Source organism: Apodemus sylvaticus, chromosome 11, assembly GCF_947179515.1.
Source record: "Apodemus sylvaticus chromosome 11, mApoSyl1.1, whole genome shotgun sequence".
In the NCBI taxonomy this organism is placed as follows: domain Eukaryota; kingdom Metazoa; phylum Chordata; class Mammalia; order Rodentia; family Muridae; genus Apodemus; species Apodemus sylvaticus.
Genome location: NC_067482.1, coordinates 9,059,765 through 9,083,985, shown reverse-complemented (window position 1 = coordinate 9,083,985; position 24,221 = coordinate 9,059,765). Strand labels below are relative to the sequence as shown.

Sequence of the window (24,221 nt, the reverse complement as noted above, 5' to 3'; positions counted from 1 at the left end):
GCTTTGAGACCCCGGCCGCATTCGCACCGGAACCTTTGCGTAGCATTGCCGGCAGGCAGGGGAAGAGCACCGGAAGGGACCTGTCGGGGCGCTTAGGGAATCGGAAGGGAAGAGAAAGGGCGGAGAACCATGGCAGCTATGGTTGCTGTGTGCAGTGGTATAGGGAGGAAGAATTTGAGAACCGCGGCTGGCTGCTTCACGGATCGCGGAACTCACGCGGGTAAAAAGTCCGGCATAGCATTGTAGCCGCTGATTGTCGGTGGGGTCCTCGTCATTAGCAAAATGACTATTTCTGTACGACTAGGTTTGAGATAAGTGGGAGGCTCGAGTCGCTCTAGACTGGTTTCCTGGAGCTAAAGAGGACTTTGAGGTGTAGCCAACTACTTTTGCCCATTATTTATACACTTTACATCCGGATCGCAGGCCCCTCCTCCTGGTCCTATCCTCACAAACCCCTCCTCTCTCATTTACACTTCCCCCATTCTCAGATAAGGGTATGCCCACCCCCACCCCCGTGGGTACCACCCCGGCCTCGGATATTAAACCACAGAACTAGGCACATTTTCTTCCACTGAGGCCCGACCAGGCAGTGCAGGCAACGGTCAGAGACAGGCCCCGCTCCAGCTGTTAGGGGGCCCACATGAAGACCAAGCTGCACGTCTGCTACATATGGGTAGGGGGCCCAGATTGGCTGGCTGCAGATTTTCTCGCGGTGTTCTTGACCCCTCTGAATCGCTCAAACATATCTCGACTCTTCAATAAGACTTGTTGGACACCGCCTGTTGTTGGCTGTGGCTCTCTGCATGTTTCCCTCTGCTGCTGGATGAAGCCTCCCTCTCAGGAAACAGGCTATTTAGGCTCTTGTCTACAAGGTGTAGCCAACTCTTTTAGTTTTTCTGTTTTTTATGCTTCTTTGTCAACGGCTTGAATCTTTTTATTTTCTCTTTGGAGTGACAGTACCATTTTGTTTTTCTCTGTACATATTTGCATTTCAATCCGTAACTGTAGAAAGGGGAAAGGATTTATGAGAGGAAATATATATCTCCTTTATCCAAAGCCATTGGAATCGCTCATTTTGAGCCCTATTGTGTCCCAAATCTAACTAATCATTGGATGCTAACTAATCAATGAGTGTAAAGAACGTTTCATATTGTGCCTTTTGATCACCCAGCCTCTTTAAAAACGTAAATCTTGGTTAGATATTCAGCGAATGAAAACTATTGTATTGTCGCCATTTTCTCTTTAGTTTCTGTGCTGTGGAGAAGATATGTTTCACAGTATGAACAGGTAACCAGCAATGAGGACCTGGTAAGATTTCCTTTTTATTTTTTAAAGAAAACATTATTTTATTATTTGTGTGAACCTGGAGGAGGGGAGCTGTGGAAGCCAGAAGAGGGTACTGGATTCTCCTGGAGCTGGAATTAGAGGTGGTTGTGAGCCCCTGGATGTGGGTGCTGAGATCCAAACCCTGTACTCAGTAAGATTAGGGAGTGCTTTTAACCACTAACATCTGTCCAGTCCCAGATACTGCCTCGCCTATATTACTAATTCATTTCCAAATTCAGCCTAATTTTTTATGTTTTTACTATTTAGAATTCAATTATAGGACAAATTAATGGTTACCTTTTAGTTACTATAGTCACTTGGATTTTGAAAAGAATTCCTAGATTCAGTCTGTAATGTATTTTTCTTCCTAGATATTAAATATAAGGATACATGATTTGGGAATGTCTAAAGATAGCTTCGGTGGATAGGATAATTGTAGGTAATAGAAATTTGGGAGGCACTATCTTCATCTCATTTGTTAGATCTGACAGGCTACCTTGATAAAAGATCCAAATTCAAGTTTTACAGTAAGACATTCTACTAGTTGCTTCTTAACTGTAGGTGTATTTTTATGGGTTTAAAGTGTGAACATGAATGTGTGTGCCTAATCACAGCACACGAGAACTTAGCTGGAGTTGAGAAGGATACAGCTTATATTCAAGGCAAGCTAGATATTGTGATAGCACTTAGGGAGCTGAGGCAAGAGGAGTGTGTAAGTTGGATACATCCTGGGCTATAACAACAAAAACAATCACTGTTTGGCCTTTTGGCTAAATCAAATGTAAAAAAAGGAAACAAGAAAACAAATCTTAAAGGACTGTTAAATACCAAGGAAGTTGTCTAAACACATGTGAATTCACCTTAGTCATCTAATTCATGCATCATACTTTAAAAGAATAAAGGAAATTTACATTTTTTAGATCATGTGACTAATGAAAATTTTGTTTCTTTTCCACAGAAAAATGCACCTAGTCATACTCCTTTATCACAATTAAGGGCAACTAGATTTCAAAGCCTTTTCTAAAATAAGACCCTGTTCCAGGGTGTGTTGGTATAACCTGCAATTTCAGCATTTGGAAGGCTGGCGCAGAAGGATGGGGAGTTTGAGATTACCATGTGTTATGGAGAGAGTTGTAGGACAGCTGGAGCTACATAGGGAGACCCTATTTCAAGAAACACACACACTCAAAAAAAAAAAAAAAAAAAGGAAACAGGAACCTAGAAAGGGGACTGTGGTGAGAAAAGAGTTGGAAAGGGCAGGAAGACAAAAGAGGTTCATGGAATATATACGTTGTGTTAGCGTAAGAGCAGAAAGGAATATTATTAGGAATGAAGAAGGGAACCAGCAAGAGGAGAGAGGGAGGGGCACGGCAGGGAGAGCAGTAGAGGGTAAGAACAAAGCATAATTACACACACACACACACACTGAATCCTGTTTGTATGCTCACCAAAACCTTAAATGTCACTATATTGGTGACAACTATTCTCATAGTTAGAAGGAGGCGTTGTGTCAGGAACAGCAAGGTAAAAAACTGCAAGGGCCATACAGACTCACAAACCTTTTATTGCAGTGCACCATGGAACATTGTCTATTTATAAAGTGAAATGGTGAAAAGCACCTGACAGGAAGTTTGTGGATGGATAAATGACTTAGCGCATGTATAATTTTAATAAATTAAAAGAAAATGAATGATAAAATTGTTTATACCAAGAAATTGTCTTGAAATAAATTTATTGAATTAATTTTAAAATAAACTAAGATGCTTCGATTATATGCGATTGAAAGGCAGCATTTGAACAAGAATCCTTTTATCAAGTTGCTAATTTTGGAAGTCCTTTTCTGCTTCAAGGCAGAACATTTAATGTGGCAATCTCTCTTTAGCCAGATTGACCCAAAATAAAGTACCTATATAAAAAATAAAAACGTATAACTGTAGCTTTAGCTTTTCTGAATCAGTCTTAACACATTTCATCATGAGGCTGTCCTTTATCCTAGCCAATCCCAATGGAAAACCCCTATAAGGAGCCTCTTAAGAAGTGTGTCTTGTGTGAGAAACGTGTAGATTACAAGAATGTCCAGGTAAGCATTGGGAACACTTGCCTAGGAGTCTGCTCTGTTCATTTGCTCAGAGGATTGTCACTGTCAGCAGGTTTTATGTAGGGTGGATTCAGCAACTTGAGGATATCAAATCTTGTTATGCCTTCCTATGTTAGCTCTGTTCAATTTGGAGCCCCCTACTCTCATTTCACTAGTATTTGGGTTTGTATTTCTTCCTTTTCTCTGTTTCTGCACAGAAGCTCACTGCACATGATAGTCATGTGTTTTGGGAAAAGCTCCTCTTGGGAAGTTTGACCTTTGCAGTTCACTATCATGTGCTATTGCTTTAAATACTGCTTCTCCTTAAGCTTCTGGCAAATTAGAAATAGCAAGGTTAGCTGGGCGATGGCAGTGCACACCTGTAATCCCAGCACTAGGGAAGCAGGAGGAGGCAGATCTGAGTTTGAGGCCAGCCTGGTCTACAGAGTGAGTTACAGGACAGCCAGGACTACACAGAGAAACCTTATCTCAAACAAAACAAAGTAACAAATTTAGGGAAAGTGAATGATATATTACAATTAAGTGTTTTCACAGTAGTGTAAAATGATAGCCACTTTTGAAGGAGAAAATGCAACAAATTATTAAAAACTACAGTGCAGCAATAACTGTGGGAGAAGCCATACAGTGCCTGGTACCTAGAAAGTGTTGTTAAAGGGTTCTATAAAAGTGGGAGTAACTGCCCTAACCTGTGACTGACAGGCTGCCTTGACAGGAAATTGCTCCACTGACTGAGCAGCAGTAGATGCCTGTAGTGTGGGGAGTCTGTGGGCACAGTACTGAACACACAGGCTGATCCATGCTACTTGATCACGTGTAGTGTCTGATACACTAGATGTTAACTCTTAAAGATGGCTTGTTGCTACAAGTATTTTATTTCACGTTACGAACTTTGTCTGAAACATATTAAATGTTTACATAACTTGAAGGTCGTTTATTAAAAAATGTAAATTTATTCATTTAGAGTTAGTTGAATAACAAATATACTAATATTATTTTTCCTCCTCTATATAACCCCAAACAGCTTTTGTCTCAGTTTATTTCTCCATTTACCGGATGCATTTATGGAAGGCACATAACAGGTACTTTTTTTAAAACATAGAAGTTTAATTGTAAGCTGGGTGTGGTGGTGCATGCCTTTAATTCCAGCATTCTGGAAACAGGGCCCTGGAATTTCTGAATCCAAGACGAGCCTGGTCTACAAATTGAGTCCAAAACAGCTAGGGCTACAAAGAGGAACCCTGACTCGAAAACGAGAAACAGAAAGAAATAAATTTAAGTATAGATAAGAATAACATTGACTGCTTGTTATTTCAAATCATGCCAAGTGACTATTAAACCCACTGCCACAGGGCCTGGAATGCGGTCCTTAGAGAGAACTGTCTTCAGTGTAAGGGGCCATTGCCGTTACTCACAGTAACTACAGGGTGACAAAATACAGAAAGCTAGGCTTAAGGAGAACAGGAAACCTGTGTCTTGGGTCTAGACAGGTCGCCCAGTGATTTAAAATGCATACTGATCTTACTGAGGACTAGAGAATACTCCATTCCCAGCACACTTGGCTTCTACAAGCATCTGCACTCAACTGAAAATAATAAAACTAAATCCATTTTTAAATTACTTGATAGCTATATCCAAACTGTTGTTTGGTTTTTTGTTTGTTTTTTGCCACATGGTTGTCACTCGATACTCAGTTGCAGTAACAGAGTCAAGTGTGTGAGATGGACTTTTCTGACTCTTCACAGAAAAAACTTGGCATCTTCAACGTAGAAAACTGTTGTAGGGCCGGAGAGATGGCTCAGTGGTTAAGAACAGTGACTGCGCTACCAGAGGTCCTAAGTTCAATTCCCAGCAACCACATGGTGGCTCACGACCATCTGTAATAGGATATGATGCGCTCTTCTGGTGTGCTTCTGAAGACAGAAACAGTGTACTCACATATATAAAATAAATCTTAAAACAAAAAAGAAAAAGAAAACTTGTAAATGTAGTAATAACATTCTCTGGCATGTAAAATCACCTCTTCTATTTTCACAGGACTTTGTGGAAAGAAACAGAGGGAAATAACTAAAGCCATTAAAAGGGCTCAGAAAATGGGTAAGTTCATCTGCACGACTGAGTTGTACTCAATTTAAGATTTTGCTCATTGTCTTTTTCAAGAACTTTAATTATCTCTTTACAGGGTTTATGCCGGTTACATACAAGGATCCTGCATATCTCAAAGACCCTAAAGTTTGTAACATTAGATACCGAGAATAAATTTTGTGAAGTTCCTGCCAATAAACCTGTAAGTGGTTATGTCAGCACAGACTCCAACTAATTTGAGTAGAAATGTCTTTCAGTGGATCAGTCCTCTCCACACCAGTGAGTCTTCTCTAGACAGTGCTTTTGATGGTAATGTGATGTTGTTCATTTTGGTAACAGTGGTTCCCCTGGTTGTCACAACTTATATAGTACAGAGTATGGAAGGAGAGGGCTTCTATTAGAATTCCAACCCAGCCCAGATTTTGTTCTTACAATGGGATGGTTTTAAGTGAATGGTACTAGAAAGCCAGCGTGTTTGAATCCCACGGGAATGGCTGTGGCATTAAGTTTGCTTGGAGTCATTTTGATTTTTGTTTGTTGTGCACATGTGCACAGGGGTTTATGAAGGCCAGAGGTTGATATCAGGTGTCTTCCTCAATGTGTCTCAACTGATTGTAAAGTACACTTAGGCTAGACCAGCTGATTAACAAGCCCCAGGCACCCTCTTACCCTGCATTGTCAGTGCTAGGACTCCATGTGTACACCACTTAGCCCAGGTTTAAACAGAACAACTGTGTGTACTTGGCTCATGCCAGAGAATAACTAGTAAATGTTTATTGTACCTGATTGTGAGGGTTCTCTTTGCAGAGATGTGCACTGGGATTGATACTGGGCCAGCCCTGGACCAGCCTATCCTTAGATAGTGTCCTTAAGGAAAGGACAGCACACAATGGCCTGTGATGTGAGGAGGCTCAGCTGACAGCTGGGGCCCGCCTTTTCCTGCCCTGCACAGTACCAGTTTACTTACATCACCAGTGAAACACCCCAGCAATATATGCAGTCTCCCCTGGGCAGGCTTCAGACCTCACCTAAGCAGTGCATAGCAACACTCCGACCAAAGTGTCACTGCCATCTGTGTCTTATGTAGTTTCTCTAGGAAGCAACAAGTGGAAGACCAAGGGTAGAGTGTGCACTCAGTGTTAGCACCCACTGACTGAAACAGGAAGGTGCCAAGTGTACACCTCATAAAACAGGTGAGAAGACAAATACATCTACAAGGACCGTTTCTGAGATTCCCTCAGCTCAAGTAGTCATCTAGCCTGAACTGGTAGAATAGAAGTGCTTGTAGATACATACCAGTAAGTCTACCTTAAAGTGCTGTTGTCACTTTAAGTCAGAGTTCTTTTATGTGTGTGGCATGCACATGTATGTGTGAGTGTGCACATGCGGGCATGCTTTGGCAGGCACAAGAGGGCACTGGATGCCCAGAGCTAGAGGTTTAGGCTGTGGTTAGTTACAGTTGCCTAATGTGAGTGCTGGGGCCAAACTCCAGTCCTCTGGAAGCGCTTCAAGCACTCTAAACTGCTGGGCTCTCTTCAGTAAGAATTTTAAAACTTAGATAAAAATAAGATTTTACCAACTTAACATTTTTACTCCATTTATATATGGGGTTCATGTATATGCCACAGTCTATATATATGTGGAAGTCAGAAGAGCCTGAGGGAGTTGGTTCTTTCCTTCACTGTGAGATTCTCAGAAACTCAGGTTACCAGTCTTGATAGGAGATGCCTGTGCCCGCTGACCCAAGTCCGGGCCCAGGTTTGTGCACATCTGCGCTTCCTTCCATGCTGTGAATACGGCTAGTTTCTCTTTTCCCAACTTGAAGCGTGTTCTAGTTGAAAAGAATGTATCTATTTAAGTCCTTCCCTCAACAGTTAGGGGGTGGAGGGAGCTGAACGTTTTGTGGTTTTGAAATAAAATTTTAGCTGGTACACACCTTTAATCTCAGCATGAGAGGCAAAGGAGGTAGATATTTGTGAGGTTTAGAATAGCCAGAGCTACACAGAGACCCTGTCCAATGCATTCCCCAACCCACAAAAAAACCCCAAGCCAAACCAAAAAAACCCAAAACCAACCAACCAACCAAACACATTTGGACTATAGCTCAGTGGTAGAGAAGTTGCCTACCATTCACAATTTCCACACCACAAGTTTAGATATGTAACTACTTTCTGTCTGTCTGTCTGTCTGTCTGTCTCTCTCTCTCCATAGCATTTATAACATTCTTATTTATAAATAAGAAGTTTAAGATACTGTATAAAATATTAACTTACCTACATATTATAAGCAGTTGAACAGTAAAAATATCCATGTATTATGAACAGCTGAACAGAGTGAAAACATGAACTTTTCTATGTATTACTCCAGGAGGCAAAGAGTAAAAATAAAACAAGTGCCCTAAACCTCAGTCTAGTAAAAATGTCATCTAAAAAGAATCAAAATGTGGGAGAGCGAGGATAGCCAGCGTCGTCTTCCAGGCTCCCCATCTCTATGTCAATCTCCGGGCTGCCTGAGGAAGCTTTGTCTTGGTGCCTGCTGCGGGATGCTGTTGCAGAAGGTCTGCGTTCCGTCTCCGGCATCCGTGGTTTCTTCCCCGGCCTCTGGTCCTGTGTGTCTAGAGCTTTCCGTTTACTGAGCTGGGCTGCGGGCACTGGACTAGCTTCAGGACTGGAAACGTACTCTACCATTAAGGTCAGCTTATCCACTACATCCAGATGGTGGTTAACGTTACACCCACTGTGAGAAATAAGTCTATTTTTCAAAGATATAACACAAGAATGAAGAACTTCAGATTCTGGAAAAAACGTTCGTAAAGCTTGACAAAGAAGACTGTTCTCCTGGGGATTCTTCTGGACAGTCTTCTCTCCTAAGAAAACAAGGACAAGTGTGGTACGTGTTTATTTCACAGTCTTTTGTAAGTAGCTGGGTCAGTAAAGTCAAAATAATCCCAACAAATTGATTATTCAGAATAAGAATGATGTAACACCCAATCTCTATTTATGTGCCATACTATTCTATGAGAACGTCAGTCGTTCGTTTTCTTATCAAACCCAACACAACCACTACAGCGCCCTGTTCTGGGAACACTGAAGAGCAGTGGAGTCACCGCTCACAATCCCAGCACATCAGGTCATGAGTCCGGGCAGCCGGCTCACACTCTGAGGCACAGCAGAGTGAAGACAGGCTGCTCATCTGTTGCTTACCTGCTCCTTTAGCCTGTGCTTGCTGTTTTTTCCTAACTTCTTTTAATCGGTTTACATCCATCAATAGTTTCTCCACTTCTCGTTCACTTTGTTCAACTTTTTTGCATATACTCTACAAAATACAATAAGGGCACAGATTTAAAAAAAAAAAATCTAAGTTTTGTACTAATGGGAATCTAAGCTCACAATATAAAATTTTCAGTGGCACAGAATGCAAAATAACATTTATCTTTCATGCAAACCTTATTTTTATTTGGAATTATTTTTGGAGGGCCTTAATAACAAGTTTTATGTTGCTTTGTAGACAATGACATGCTTTTTGGATGTGTTAACTTTGCATTGTTTTTGGACTTATATACCAGATATTTTGCTGGTTATAGAAATAAGATAAAATTAATTTTGAAATAAAATATACACATTGGGTTGAGGACAGAGCTCAGGGATACAGCACTTGCCTAGCCCATGTGCGACCTAGATCCAAGTCCCAACACATATACCCCAAACAGAACAGATTTAGGATGTAGAGGCAGGATTAGCAGCTAAAGGTTATCCTGATCTAGAGGGGAGTTCAAGGCCAACCTGGGCTACAGGAGAGGCTATGTCCTAACACCCAAGAGACAAACAAAACCAAAAACCTAAAATAATAAGGCAAAAGGTGACTATGCTCTAAGGAAATCATGGAGACAATATTCCTGTAAGAAAAGCTACATTTGAAAAGTTAACTGATGCCTTGTGTCTCAGTTTTAAAAGAACAAGTAATTCCATTTTGGAAATATACCTAATAAAGGTTTTTTGCAGAATAATGATGTCTAAATCAAACATCATTAATGTCAAATTATAGATCAGAATTTAAGTATACCATTTGTAGCAGATCCTCGTTGGGTATTTTCCCAGAACAATTAGATAACCAGACATGAATGAGTGTCCATGTCCACTGAAAGGCCTCAGAGGCTGAGCACATACATCCACGTGGGAGATGCAGTGAAGGTCGGAGCTCTGGGCAGTCACTTTCTCTGCCACTCTCAGTGTTATTTTCAACGTTTCTGTATTATTTACTCATTCCATAAAATGCTCTGTGGGGCTAGAAATGGCTCAGCAGTTAACAGGACCTGAGTTAGGTTTCCAGGACTCACACAGCAGCTCCTAACTGTGTGTACTTCTAGACCCATGGGAACTAATGCCTCTTCTGGCTTCAGATGGCACTAGATACACACTGTACACAAAAACATGAAGGCAAAAACACACATCAAAATAAATCTTTAAAAAAATAGTATGTAATGTTAGTAGTATATAAAAATGTACTAGCCTTTTTTTTTCTTACAAGTATGGTTGCCACGAAAATAGACTTTTTAGATATCCAACTAAGGATACTGACTGATGTTCCCAGTTTGGATTCATGATTTTTCAACTTACTAGAGAAAACCTTGTGTATCCCAGGCTGGTCTCCAATTTACTATGCAGCTAAGGATGACCCTGAGCTTCTCATCTTCCTGCCTTCACCTTCCCAATGCTGCAAACATATGTGTACAGCACCACTATTTTGTGCTTAAGATCAGAATTCTGACTCCCAGCCCCACCCATAGTACAGAAAAAAGAGGAAGGAAGGGAGGGAGGGAGGGAGAGAGAGAGAGAGAGAGAGTGTGTGTGTGTGTGTGTGTGTGTGTGTGTCTTGGCCAGGCAAAGTGGTGCATTTCTGTAACCCCTGTGCTTAGGTGAGAGGAGGATTAGAGTTGAGGCTATGCTCAGGTAAGCTTTCTTAGAATGGTACAATCTCCATCTCTCAGGTCAGATTATACTACAGTTCTCAATCCCATCCCCTTCTTTACACTGGCCGGGTAAGTGTCCTGCAGTTAGAATTCGTCACTACAGTGGGCTGCACTGAAACAGTAAGACAGACTATAATACTGCAGTGACGGCTGTGCTTCTAAATGTCTGCTTCCCCCTTCATCTTGCAAAAAGACTGGGCCTGGTGGCAAATGCCTTTAGTCCCAGCATTTGGGGTCAGGGACAGGAGGCTATGACTCCAAAGTCAGCTCAGCCTACACAGCAAGTTCCAGGCCGACCAGAGCTTCAGTGACACCATTTTTCAAAAAAAGAAGAAAATATCGCCATGAATACTGAGAATAAAATTAAACTTGCACAGCTTCTCCCAGGGGCTGGAGTCTCTATTATGGCAGTCATAGGAATACAATACACCCCACAAATGTCAACTTTTCTTTTCTTTTTAATTGTGTGCACTGGTGTTTTACCTGTCTTTCTGTGTGTGTGTGTGTGTGTCAGATCCCTGGATCTGGAGTTACAGACAGCTGTGAATGGCCATGTGGCTGGGAACTGAACCCGGGTCCTCTGGAAGAGAGCCTGCGTTCTTTACTGCTGAGCCATCGCTCCAGCCCACAAATGTCAAGGTTTCTATGAAACAATTCATAGCAATCTATTCATGCGAGCTCTGAAGTGGTCCCTGCATGCTTTGTGTTAGCTTACCTTTAATTCTTCTTGTATAGCAGCATACATTTCATTTATCTTGTGCACTTCCTTTAATGATCCATCTTCATTAAAAAATTGAGAACTGTAAGAAAATGATGATTTCCTTTGGTAAATAAACAGAACTTTAAGCAGACAGGTCTAAAAGGAAACATGAAGGTGAAAATGTTCAGTTAGGTGAGGATTTGTTAGCCTTGATCATCTGTGAGCAAATCTCACCTGTGTATCTTCACAGCTCTACTGAAGACAGCGGACGTGCAGGAAGCAGACTCTGTCTTATAGCCGAGCTGATCAGACATTCCCAGATTGGTAACCACCAAAGGCACCCTGTGAAAAAGCCTGATGAAAAAAACATGTAAGATAGAATTTCAAATAAAAGGCTATCTGCCATCAGAGCAGGCCACTTTTCTAACAGCATTAAAATACTCCCCCACCTTATTATTTAGCAAGATAGAATAATTTTCCCAGATGAGCCAGATTAAAGCAGTTAGTTGTTTTTTAATTTTTATTGCTTTATGTATATGGATGTTTTGACTGCATGTATGTATGGCTGTGCACCACTGCTGCCCTTGGAGGCCAAAGACTGTCACATCTCCCTGAAACGGGAGTTACACATGGTTGTCAGCTGTGAGATGAGTGCTGGGAATTGGACTGGAGTCTTCTGGAAGAGCAGCCAATGCCCTTAAGTGCTAACCCATCTCTAGCTCCTGAAGCAACTAGCTTTTAAAAGATGTCTTGAGCTGGGTGGTGGTGGCGCCTGCCTTTAATCCTAGCACTTGGGAGGCGGAGGCAGGCAGATTTCTGAGTTTGAGGCCAGCCTGGTCTACAGAGTGAGTTCCAGGACAGCCAGGGCAATACAGAGAAACCCTGTCTCGAAAAAACCAAATGTATGTATGGTATGTATGTATGTATGTATGTATGTATGTATGTATGTATATAAAAATAAAAGATGTCACCCAGGAGGCAGAGGCAGGCAAAGTTTGAGGCTAACTTGTTCTACAGAGAAGGTTCCAGGACAGTCAGAGCTGCACAGAGAAACCCTGTCTCACAGAACACAGTCAAGATGTACACAGCGTAAGAGTTGTGTGAAGACAGGTCAATGGCTATGTCTCCTACCAGGGACATGTAAAGCAGGGACTTAAAGCTACCCCAGCGGCTGGGAGAACGGAGTTGAAAGGCCATGACAAGCCACACGGGTGAGACCATGCGCTTTGCGGCCCTGCTTTCATCCTGTGTGTATGTTTACAGTGTTTTAGTGTCAGAGACAATGTCACAAGTTGGTCCTTCTCTTCCAATGAAGGTTCTAGGGATGGACCTCGGACCTCAGGTCTTGGGCTTGTGGGACGAAGCTCTTCACCAGCTGAGCACTGGCACTGGTTTTCTGGGTGGTTTTTGTTTTGAGTCCAACTTAATTTCCCGCAGAGCATAACCTTGGACTCACAATCCTGCGCTCACTCAAGCACAAGGATTACAGGAATGCACCACTATACTTACATGAGACCCTTAAAGGAAGGGGGTAAAGAAGGAAAAGAAATGTTGCTGGAGATGCAGCTCAGCGGAGACGCTTCCCCGCCAGTGTGAAGCCTGCACTGTGTCCTTGGCCCTCCAAAAGGGCAGAACAGGAACAAATTCAGCATCCCTGATCCAAAGGCTTGCAACCTGAGCCTCAAACTCGAAATCCTCCTGCCTCCACTTCCTGGGACTGTCAGTGTGCACCACTACACACAGCTTAGAATGTGAAAACTTCTGAACACTGTTACACAAAAAATTTCTCGAAAGGCTAACACAGGAAGATTGTGAGTTCAAAGCCAGACAGGCCAATCTACTGATTCCTTCTCTAGCTCAGTTCACATGGTGAAGCCATGTTTCAAGGAAACACAACAAAAACAAAAGAAGATTGCCCATCTGACCTTCACGCGCCAGATTAGTGCCAATATGTTCCAAGCTTTGTATGATAATCCATTATCTGTAATCCTAGCAGTAGAGAGGTGATAAAACCTCAAGTTCAAGGCCAGCCTAGGCTACACGGTCTCCAAAAAAAAAAAAAGTACAATATTGTTAAAAAATTAACTTCAGGTTATATTTATAGGATATATTTGAACTTTTGTTCAGACATGAGCTTGTCCCAATCCCAAGATATTTCAGTGGGTATATGCAAATATTCCAAAATCTGAACAAAGTGTCTGGTTCTGTGTAGTCCTAAATGTGTTTGAGATAAGCGATATTTCAATTTTAAGGTATTATGTTGAGATTTATCTTATCCTCCATAAGCAATAAAATGAATCTTAATTGGTAGTGCTCTTTTAACTTAATTCTTATATTCAAGGAGAATACAATTATACCCAAGGGAACTGCCTGGACTTACTGCAGTCTTTCGAGTGAAGACTTTGATGAGTCTGTGTCCATAGCGGTTCATACGCACATGAGTACAATAACTTTCGGTTCCAGAACACAAGAATCCAAGTCATCACTGCCCCTGGGCTCCACTTCTTTGCCTAGCCTTTGTTTTCTCATCTATTATTAATACTAAGATTTACTTTCCTATTATTATGACACCCAGTGCAACACTGTATGAAGACACTTAGAGCTACAAAGCACTATAAGAATTCTATGAAGACAGCCAGGGCCAGCCAGCACTTACCCGCTTTGAGGCTTATACAAGGCATGTTCCAGGCAGTGAGTGGAGCAACTCTCTGTTGCCATACTTGGTGTTAGCAACAGAAAAACAAGCTCTGGGCTCGAAAGATGCGTCTGTAAGTTTCTGTGGAGCAGCTGCTCTCTAAATGTCATCATCTGATCCGAGTGACGACGGAACTTGTACCAACCCACCACAGTCTGAAGAGAATACAGGAAAAATTAAGTCTTGAGGCAGTAGCTGCAGGTACCCAGTGGCTCCAGGACACTGGGGCTGAGGCAACAGACTGTGGTATATGTAGCCTGGGGATTCAACAGAACTAAACAAGTTTGCCAGGGTCTCTTTGTCCGAGACCCAATTGGTAGACCAGGCTGGCCTCAAACATAGAGATCCACCTGCCTCTGCTTCCCAAGTGCTGGGATTAAAGGCATCATCACCAGCTTGGCAAAACCTGTCTTAAAATGGCTTTTCTAAGTGTTGGTAAAGCTTGGGTTATAATAAGTCAAGAATATACTTATTAACAGAAACCTTTCAAATGATCTTAAAATCAATTTAAAGAGTTTAACATTTAACAAGTATTTACCCAGGATATGAATGTTTTCAGGGAGTGACTCCCTACTGTGTAAAATAATAGCATTGGTATTTTTAGGGATTGCAAGGCAGCACTGTGGTTGTGGTTGTTGAATCAGTAGGAGCTGTGGGTGTAGCTCAGTTTGTAAAGTGCTTGTTCATGAAGACCTGGGCCAACAAATCCATGATTAAATCAATAAACTCTTACACTGAAAAATAATTCTCATTACTGAATAGTAATTATAACAAAAAATATATTTATTTGTACAAAGTCAAGAAATTAGAAATGGCTCTTAAACTTGTAATCTCAGTTTTTGGAATTCAGAGGATAACAAGTTCAAAGATGAAGTGGCCTGTATGGTGAGGTCATCTCAAAAACCAAACATACTCATTTTGAAGGAAAATGTTCTCATAGATATACTTCCTAAACAAATGAAGAGTAAATTACATTTCCTGTGTTTGTGTACATGTGGTGTGCATGTGTGTGGGTGTGTGCATGCTGTAACCGCCCGCAGTTTCATTGAACAGGTTACGGGGTTACCAGGAAGGAAAGCTGGGGATAGAAAGCGGTGGCAAGAGGAAACTGAAGCCAAGACAAATAGGTTTTCTGATCAAGGCTCGAAATTTAATGGGGGTCTCCAAATATATATAGGCAGGGGAAGACCCTTCCCCCAAAGGCTGGAAACTGCAGGTCCTTGGAGAACAATGGGCTTTGCCTGGGTCTAAGGCCTCCACCCTAGGTAGAGGGGATTATGGCTAACACAGGAGTTCCCACTCATAGGCTGGGAGAGGAACTTCACCTTGGTCAATGTCAAGTTCCTGCCAGGTGGCATAGCACCCCAATATGGCTCTCTACAGCATGCGTGCACTCTTGCATGTGCATGCAGAGATAAAGTGTGGTCAGAGGACACCTTGTCAGAGTCACTTCTCTCTCTCTATCCATCCTGGTAGTCAAGGGATTAAACTCGGGTCATCTGGCTACAAAGCCAGAGCATTTTCCCACTAAGCCATCTTGTTGGTTCCAAGTAATAATTATTTTTAAGTTCAATCACTTTAAGATGTTTTTACATGTGCATGCGTGTATTTATGCATGTATGCAGTTATGTATGAATGCTTTGTCCATGGGGAGGTCTGAGGATAGCAAACAGGACTCAGTTCTTTCCCTCTACCGGATGGTTTCTAGAGATTAAACTCAGGCGTCAGGCCTTGTGCTTTAATGCTAGAGAAGTGCACCCAGAGCCTCTATGCAAGTCAGGTGACCACTAGAACATGTCCACAGGGGTCTCACTAGGCTGCCCAGGCAGGCCTCAGAATTGAAATCCTCCTCTGTCTTGGCTTCCTGCAGACCTGGGATTACATGTATACACCCACTATCTGAAAGAACTTACATTATTAAATCTACTTCCATTCTAAAATCAGACGTGTGTTACCATCCCAAGTGACTGAAACTTTTCCTGAAATTTTCTTTTATTCTCAGACATATAAAATTTTAAAGACAAAAATGCATACCTCAGAAAAAGCTTAGATTGGGGGTAGGATTCTGAATGTTTCATAACTTTTATCTGAACACAAAGTACATGAAGGTTTAGACGTAATTGCTGTATAGGAAACTGCATTTATATAAAACAGTAACTGCAAAGCCAGGGTCTGTGATATACACCTGAATCCCAGCTACTTAAATACAGCAGTCTGAGACAATAACAAGAGAAACAATAATAAAATTTAGTCATGTGAAAATAACAGAAATTGTTAACTCCTAGAATAAATCAGACTGGAAAAGGCTGTGGTTAAGCAATAGGCCAGAGAAGTGAGTGTAGCATAGCAGTCAAACCAACAGTAAGATGACACTTTTCCATTTGTTTTCTATGCATGCTTAGCCTGCTTGTATGTCTGTGTACCATGTGCATGCATGTATCCAGGGGACAGAAAAAAGCATTGTATCCCTTGGGACTGGATTTATATCTGATTGTGAGCTGGGAAGCCAAATCCAAGTCCTCTGGAAGAGCAACGTTGGATACTTTAAATGAGTAGTTTTGCTTTCAGAGAAATACTGCTTGAATTTCTGGGAAGAATAAGTCTTTTTCTTACATGCTCTAATGAATGCCATTAATACACACACCCAGGATTCAGCTTAGCGATAGAGTGCTTACCTAGTATAAGTAAAGCCCTTGGTTCAATCTCAGTACCATAAGTAAAAAAAAAAAAAAAAATCCCCATTAAAAATGCTTTAATGGGCTGAGGGGTAGCTGGGTTCATTGAAAGATCTGCTATGACATTTGTGACTTCAATAAAGACTGAAATTGTGACAGGTCCAGAACTGCTTAAAAGTTCTGTAAAAGTACTAGTTTTTAGGATCATAAAATAGCACAAATAATACTAACAATAATACCTTTTTGACATTTGAAAGAATTTTCTTCAGTGCCGGTTCGTTTACGTCACCTGAAGAATTATAAAAGCTATAAAAATAAAAATAAAAATTAAAGAGTTTTCAAGTAAAATAGAATTTTATTAGCATTTTTAATTTTAGTTACTCTTAACCCACACTATCCAACAAAAATGTGCATCTACTTGCTTATCATATGAACTCCAATAATAATAGAGAAAATTTAAAAATTAACACTTAAATAGTAGAAACATTATATCTATAAGCAACAATAACAAAAATAGAAAAACTTCCAGGTATGAGTTTGTCTATCACATTTTTAAACTAAATCAGAACAATAAACTATTCATTAATACAAGAGTCAGACCGTTCATATAGCCAGTTCACAATTTACTTCCTGATAACTGATAACCTTTGGTAGAATATACAATGAGTTTGAAGAACAGTACAAAAGGACAAGGATTCATTGCTAATTCCAAAAGCTGTATGCTTAGAGTATTTGGGGAGATTGGGAAGGGGGGAATAATTTGACTTAGTCCAGTGGGTTTTTGTAACTGGACTGTCTCAGATATAGAAAGAATAATTCCAATTATTCTACACCATTTACTTTTAGCTTTGTTTTCTCTTCCTGTGAGAGTCTCCAAGTAATAGTTCCCTCCCTGTGTGGGTGGAGTCCGTGTGTGTGCACTGTGTAATTGGGTTTACATACACAGAAAAGCCAGAGGTGATGCTGCTTTCCTCCATCAGCCGGCACCTTACTGCTTGATCATGTGTCTCACAGAACCTGGAGCCAAACTCAGATCTTCACTCCTGTGTGGCAGGGAGTTAGCAGCGGAGCCGCCACCTCAGTCCTAGTCCTTCTCTTCAGCATTGAGGAGATAATATTCCTGTTTATAATGCTGAAATACTAAACAAAACCCTATAGAATTTGTTAGGGTTTTTTTTTCCCTTGAAATCCTTAAGTATATACTGGAAACATTAATTTACATGGAACTGACCAACTATATCCTATTTGGTAACATGTTTAGCTGAGCTTGGTGGTATAGCCTATAAAACCAACTACTAAACAGGTGAAGGGAAAAAGATCTCAAGCTCAAGGCCTGCCTAGGCTACAAGAGTGAGTTTAAGGCCAGGCAATAACTTAGTAAGACAATGTCTCAAAACAAACACACACCCGGGATTACAGCTTAGTGACATAGTGCTTACCTAGTACAAGTAAAGCCCTTGGTTCAATCTCAGTACCACAAGTAAAAAAAAAAACTCCCCATTAAAAATGCTTTAATGGGCTGAGGGGTAGCTGGGTTCACTCAAAGATCTGCTGTGACATTTGTGACTTCAATAAAGACTGAAATTGTGACAGGTCCAGAAACCAATGCCCAGTTCCTGTGTTCAATCCCCAGAGGAGGAGAAGGGAACAGAGAGAAGAAAGAGGAGAGGAGAAATAATAACAAGAAGAATAGTGCTGTATTTCTCTAGCGCGGTCCATCGCTAAGCATTCCACCTGGTGCCGAAGGTAGTAAGAGCCCTGGGTGTGTATGCACGGGCTAATAATAGTATAAATAATACTATAATAGGATAAATAATAGTAATAAGTTTTAGGTTTCAATGACCTTCTTTCAAGGAACTTGTAGACTTGGGAGATGAACAAATCAGTGTCTTAGATTGAAAAGTCTGAGAGGCAATACAGTGCAGAGCTGGCACAACTTCTCTGTAAACAGCCAGCTGAACAGTTTAAGCTTCTCCACCATCTCTGCTTTCTACCATATATTCTCTCACTTCTCCCATGACATTAAAACAGGTCACGGGGCTCTGTTTCCACAGTCTTTGTAGGGCTGTCAAATAAAACTGCATTAATACGTATCTAGCTTGGTCTTGAAGAGATGTCATCGGAAGACTTAGTTTTCCATATACTCACCTATGTTATTTGTAAGGGGACACACCAGCACGGTGGGTTGTTAGGAACCCAGAGGCTGGGCTGGGCCTTGGCTCAGCATACATGTCTAGGTTGCACTCCCATCCCCATTTCTTCTAGTTTGTCCTACCATTAAGTCAGTGGTTCTCAACCTTCCTAGTGCTGCAACCCTTTAATATAGTTTTTCACGTTGTGGTGACCCACAACCATAAAATTATCTTCATTGCTACTTCTAGCTGTAATTTTGCTACTGTTATGAATCATAATATAAATATCTGTGTTGGGCTGGAGAGATCGCTCAGTGGTTAAGAGCGCCAACTGCTCTTCTGAAGGTCTTGAGCAACCACATGGTTCAATACCATCTGTAATGAGATCTGATGCCCTCTTCTGGTGTGTCTAAAGACAGCTACAGTGTACTTATATATATATATATAATAAATAAACAAATCTTTATAAATGAATAAATAAATATCTGTATTTTCCAATGGTCTTAGGTGACCCCTGTAAAAGGATTGTTCAACCCCCCCCCCCCCATGGGGGCCACTACCACAGGCTGAGAACCACTACACTAAGGAGTTCTGTGGTTTCCACTAAATCATGAACTTCAGCCTAATATTATGGTTCTAACTGAAGATGAAGTGTACAGTAACTTTATGAATGAGAAGTAGCTCTCCTCATGTCTTCTGACAAGGCCCAGACATTAACGGATGAGGTGGCTTCTGCAGCTCAGGCACTATTAAATTAGCCTGATTCTTAAGGTAGTTACCCAGAAATACAGTTCTCTTCATCCTTTGCTGGTCCAGAAGGCCCTTCAAGAAGTTCCTTTCAGGAGGTTCCACTAAGAACTCCTCGTTCAGTGAATAGATCTGACCAATGTTCCTGGAATATTAATTTAAGAACACACCAGGCTGTCTTATCGTACCCTCTTCCCCCGCAGAGCCGCCTTCTTCTTCTTCTTCTTCTTCTTTTTTTTTTTTTTTTTGTTTTTTTTTTCCAGACAGGGTTTCTCTGTATAGCCCTAGCTGTCCTGGTACTCACTCTGTAGTCCAGGCTGGCCTCGAACTCAGAAATCCGCCTGCCTCTGCCTCCCAGAGTGCTGGGATTACAGGTGTGCGCGCCACCACTGCCCGGCCACACAGAGCCTTCTTTACCATGAATGCCTTTGTAACTCATACTGTCTTACACAGGTAGACACTGTATGTGAGTGTACAACAGTCATTATTTTTCTGTGTGGCTGATATAAATCATAAAACAGCCTTTAAAATGACACCATCGTGTTGTTTGTATGGTGGCTGTTAGTGACATTAGCATACACATCGGTCATGAGTTTATAATATGAAACGAGAGGACTGTGTGTGGGAAGATAAAGCAATTCTCAAAGAAAACTGGGTTTTCAGTGGAAAGCAGCTAAAGGTAATACAACCACTGAATTACAGATGCAGCTAACGTAGACTAGTGTACCTTGGGTTCTGAAAAAAAATTCTTCCATGTAACCAAGACACTAAGTTATGATGTCTGGCTACTAAGACACTGTTAGTTTTTAAAATTATTTAATTTGCAAACAACTTTCATAATGGGTAATTTACTTGTTTTTACTAATACTATTACTCACCTAAAAAGCCGGTAGCATGGAATGTATTTCTGAATGTCTAGGAGAGAAAGGATTTCTAGTTATGAGTGTACTGATGGCTTGCCCACCACACTGAGCAACCTTTTACCTCCGGTCAGGAGCTTCGCTGTGCAGAGCCCACTCCCTCCTCACACCCCTAAGACAGACCACTCTTACTCAGAAACCAAGCGACTCCCCAGACATGCAGGGCTGAAAGTCCAGCCTGGGGTCCCACCTGGAACCCAGTGCTGCACCCCCTAGGCAAGGGCAGGGCGCAGAGCTGAACTTCTGGCCCTCTTGCCTCCACTTTTTAAGTGTGGGGATTACAAGTGTGTACCACTGCACCCACGCTTTTGGCTTTAGGGTATTTTTCCTCCTTTTTCTTTTCTTTCTTTCTCTTTCTTTCTTTCTTTCTTTCTTTCTTTCTTTCTTTCTTTCTTTCTTTCTTTCTTTCTTTTCTTTCTTTCTTTCTTTTCCATTCTTTGCAGTGCTTTTAAAAATATTACAGTATACATTTTAACATTCTAAACACACACACACCCCTAGACACATGTATATTCCTCACAACTAAAATGTGAAAGTAACATTGATGCTGCTTTACACTTGGCGTGTAAACGACCAGAACCACAGAACTAAGTGACTCACCAATTGTATAAACAACTTTGACACTGTCCATCTGTGAATCAGTAATGCTATTCTTGGCTTCACCTTTCATTTCGCCGAGGAGAAAGCCTTCCTATGAGAGTAAACACAAGAAGCAGCACATGAAACACACTGGATAGGATCCATGTTCTGTCTCTTCATCATATCGTCTCAGCATTTCACAATATGCAAGTGGGGGGCGGCTGGAGAGATGGCTCAGTGGGTAAGAGCACCAACTGCTCTTCCAGAGGTTCTGAGTTCAAATCCCAGCAACCATGTGGTAGCTCACAGCCATCTGTAATGAGATGTAATGAGATCTAATTCCCTCTTCTGGTGTGTATCTGAAGACAGCTACAGTATACTTACATATAATAAATAAATTAAAAAAAAAACGACGTGCAAGTGTGTTACAGGTAGTGGGCATATGGGTAACTGGGAAAGGCTGTGAGGGAGAGAGAATGGAACTGACTTTAAGGGGCTGGGTAATAGCTTGGAAAGGCAGAGAGAAGTACCCCTAAGTCAAAAGCATAAAAGCTTTTTAAAGTCTAAGAGCCCAGCAGAGCAGGTTGTCTTGAAACTCCTGTGGACAGGTCCAAATGAGCAGCCAAAGCCTGGACTTCACACATATTTATGAGCGTCAATGGAGATTTCTTAGCTATGGAAGGCCAAAGTGATCAATGTTTTCAGATTTAAATCTGCCTTAAAAATTATGAAAAAAATAAAGATTGTACCTCAGTTACAGCATCTGCCTCCCAAAGGGCCTACTGTGTGCCTGTTTTCTTTTAAAACACAGGCAGTTTGTTTGTTTTTTTTTTTCAGTGACTTGTTATTCCTTTAGGTGCACTTAAAGATCAAGTGAACTCTTCTATTCATTAAATTTAGTTTATAATGCCCTGCCTCCATTTTATGAAAATAATAGACTAACCAATCAACCAAAACAAAACAAAACAAACAAAAAAGACCACAGAGGAATGTCCCAGTCTTTTAACAGTATCACGAGGGTAAAAATTTGTAATTGCAAAGGTTCTTGATTTTGATACTCCTAATGTTAAAAACTAGGAAAAGTACTAGTCAATTCTAAGTACAATTATTCAGAAGCCAACTCTAAAAACTTTAGTAGAGCTGAAGGGACAATTCAGTCATTAAGGGCAGTGGCTGCTCTTGCAAAAGACCAGGGTTTAGTTCACAGCGCCCACATCCATAGTGCCCACTAAGTTCCAGGGGTGTGATGGCCTCTTCTGGTCCACATGGGCACTGCGCATGCACGACCCACGGATGCTCAGTAGGTAAGACACACATATAAAAATAAATGAATCTTCAAATAAACAAAAAAAACTATAGTTGAAATATCTGAGAAACTAGGGTCTAACACCAAAATGTAGTTCACAAGAGCTAATCCTATACAGGCTCAGGGCAGGTTACTTATGTTCACACTAACATCTTCTAAAATAAGTCCCACAGATAAGCATGTACTTTTTTTTTACATAAAGTGCTTCAATTTGTATAACATTCTCCTGTAGAGCCTTGCCAATTCAGTATCAGTCCATTATTATTTGCTGTCCAGTGTGCGCAACGCACATTCGAAGATGTCATTTGTTTCTAGTTGGTATTTTGATGTAATTTACATTAAATTATTGTACACTCCTATCATTGGGGCTGTGCTGAGAAGCAACTTTCAACTTTAGGCAAGGCAAATCTAACACTTAAAGCGAAGGACCCAACACTTCACATACGTTACTCTACACTGGTCAGGATGCACTGTATTCGTGCTGTCCCCAAATTCACTTTAGATGTTTCAAGTTTATGTTACTAAAGAACTTATTACAAGATGCTACTGCCAGACCTCAAAGTTTTACAGAAAGTTTTTAACCTACGTTTTAAAAAACAGGCTTAAAAGTTGTTTTCAGTATCACTCACTGGTTTTGAAAGTAGGCAAAGGCTTAAAAATGCATTTACACATCTGGTCCTGGACAAACTGCGTTTGTAACGGAAAATGGCACACAAGTAGTCGGATCTTACTGCCTCATGCCAGGTTAGCCCTAGAACTGGCCAACCCCCTGCGGCTGGCAGCGGGGTCGTCCTCCGGATTCTGGCGATGCACGCTCATTGCGGGTAGGAACCGACGCCGGGATCCCGCGCATAGCAGGGTAGCGAGGCAGGAAAGCGGCCCGACTTTCCCCGCCGAGCCGGACGGACTTCACGTCCAAGCGTGAGCAGATAGAGCCCGGATGAGAGCAGGGGAAGGCGCCCTGGTCCGCGAACCCGCGGGGCGAGCCGGGACCGCGGGTAGGGACGGCGGAGTCGGCAGCCGCGCCCGGCTCACCGTGTCTGAGTCTGTGTTGAGATGATGGAAGGTGAGCGCGCCGAGCACGAAGCCAGACAGCACCCCCAATGTGCTCTCGCCCTCCATAATGCCGTATCAGTCGCTGCCGCCACAATCACTGTCGCGGCGCATGACGGGAGGCTGGAGGCTGGGGGCGGGACCTAAGGGGGCGCCTGCGCCTGCGCACCGGCAGGGGCGTGTTGGAATGCGGACGCCCTCCAGCCCAGGGGGCGGTTCTTTCATCAAATTGGCTCTGACACCTCCTGCAGGATGCACGGAAACCCTGTTTATGGCTAGTTTAAGGCAACTAATTTTTCTAAATGTAAGCATCACTTAGCAATATTTTAATACCACGGATATGTCTTGTTTGGGATTTCTAACTGTATTCCACTGCCCTTCATCTATTCGAATTGATAGAAGACCAATAACCAGAGCGTGGGGATTATATTCTCTAGAGTATTCCAGCCATGTTGCATTATACTGTCTGTGTGTATTTGATTCTTTGGTTTGTTTCCTTGCAATTAGAAAATTATGAACTGAGTCTAGTTTAAGGACTACATATGTTTATAACATTGTGACAGTTTAATGATAAGCACCGTCATATTGTGCTGGATTGTTTGATATGAGAAAATTAAGTGGAAAGGGGAGGGCTCGATATGTATTCCACATGTGTGCACATACACAATTAAGAATCCGATGGTTTTTAAATAATTGCAAGTTGGCAAAGTGGCGTGCTCCTGAACTGAGTTAGTATTGCATGTCTGGGTTTTGTTGTGCAATAACCAGGATTGGCTTGTCAGTGGCAACATGGAAGAAGGCACAGCTCCACTCTGTGGCCACTTATTGCTTGTAGAGTTCTCTTCCTCCCAGGGAATTTCAGGATGACAGTATGGAGCAGAGGAAGAGTTTGTTAAAAGACAACTTAAACATAGATTTTCAGCATAGGGGTTAGCAGAA

General features: G+C 41.7%; 2 protein-coding genes across 4 annotated transcripts; one reads left to right on the top strand and one right to left on the bottom strand.

Annotated features, from left to right (window-relative positions):
* The first annotated feature begins 34 nt into the window (after nucleotides 1-34).
* On the top strand, nucleotides 35-5,724 carry Mrps18c (mitochondrial ribosomal protein S18C). Its single transcript, XM_052199598.1, has 6 exons — nucleotides 35-220; nucleotides 1,247-1,308; nucleotides 3,323-3,406; nucleotides 4,446-4,503; nucleotides 5,459-5,518; nucleotides 5,604-5,724. The coding sequence occupies exons 1-6, from the start codon at nucleotides 130-132 to the stop codon at nucleotides 5,678-5,680; spliced, it is 432 nt and encodes a 143-aa protein (XP_052055558.1). The 5' UTR covers nucleotides 35-129; the 3' UTR covers nucleotides 5,681-5,724.
* Nucleotides 4,355-23,401, bottom strand: Abraxas1 (abraxas 1, BRCA1 A complex subunit). Of its 3 annotated transcripts, none has more exons than XM_052199595.1 (9): nucleotides 23,265-23,401; nucleotides 20,945-21,035; nucleotides 20,303-20,339; nucleotides 16,785-16,851; nucleotides 13,832-14,025; nucleotides 11,410-11,529; nucleotides 11,191-11,275; nucleotides 8,710-8,821; nucleotides 4,355-8,372 (listed from the first exon to the last, which is right to left on the bottom strand). In XM_052199595.1, exons 1-9 carry the CDS (start codon nucleotides 23,349-23,351, stop codon nucleotides 7,942-7,944), a joined length of 1,224 nt encoding a protein of 407 aa, XP_052055555.1. In that variant the 5' UTR covers nucleotides 23,352-23,401; the 3' UTR covers nucleotides 4,355-7,941. The 3 variants fall into 3 exon arrangements, with proteins under 3 accessions (XP_052055555.1, XP_052055556.1, XP_052055557.1); XM_052199596.1 differs by lacking the exon at nucleotides 23,265-23,401 and adding an exon at nucleotides 22,961-23,258; XM_052199597.1 differs by lacking the exon at nucleotides 23,265-23,401 and adding an exon at nucleotides 22,859-22,946.
* Between the last annotated feature and the right edge of the window lie 820 nt (nucleotides 23,402-24,221).

Excerpts from the sequence above, each read along its gene's own strand:
- Mrps18c (XM_052199598.1), top strand. The coding sequence starts at position 130 with ATGGCAGCTATGGTTGCTGTGTGCAGTGGTATAGGGAGGAAGAATTTG. Across the intron at positions 3,407-4,445 it reads TAGATTACAAGAATGTCCAG|CTTTTGTCTCAGTTTATTTC; the intron begins GTAAGCATTGGG and ends AACCCCAAACAG. Across the intron at positions 4,504-5,458 it reads TTATGGAAGGCACATAACAG|GACTTTGTGGAAAGAAACAG; the intron begins GTACTTTTTTTA and ends CTATTTTCACAG.
- Abraxas1 (XM_052199595.1), bottom strand. The coding sequence starts at position 23,351 with ATGGAGGGCGAGAGCACATTGGGGGTGCTGTCTGGCTTCGTGCTCGGC. Across the intron at positions 11,530-13,831 it reads TTGTATAAGCCTCAAAGCGG|GCTTTTTCACAGGGTGCCTT; the intron begins GTAAGTGCTGGC and ends TTTTTTCATCAG. Across the intron at positions 8,822-11,190 it reads CTATACAAGAAGAATTAAAG|AGTATATGCAAAAAAGTTGA; the intron begins GTAAGCTAACAC and ends TGTATTTTGTAG.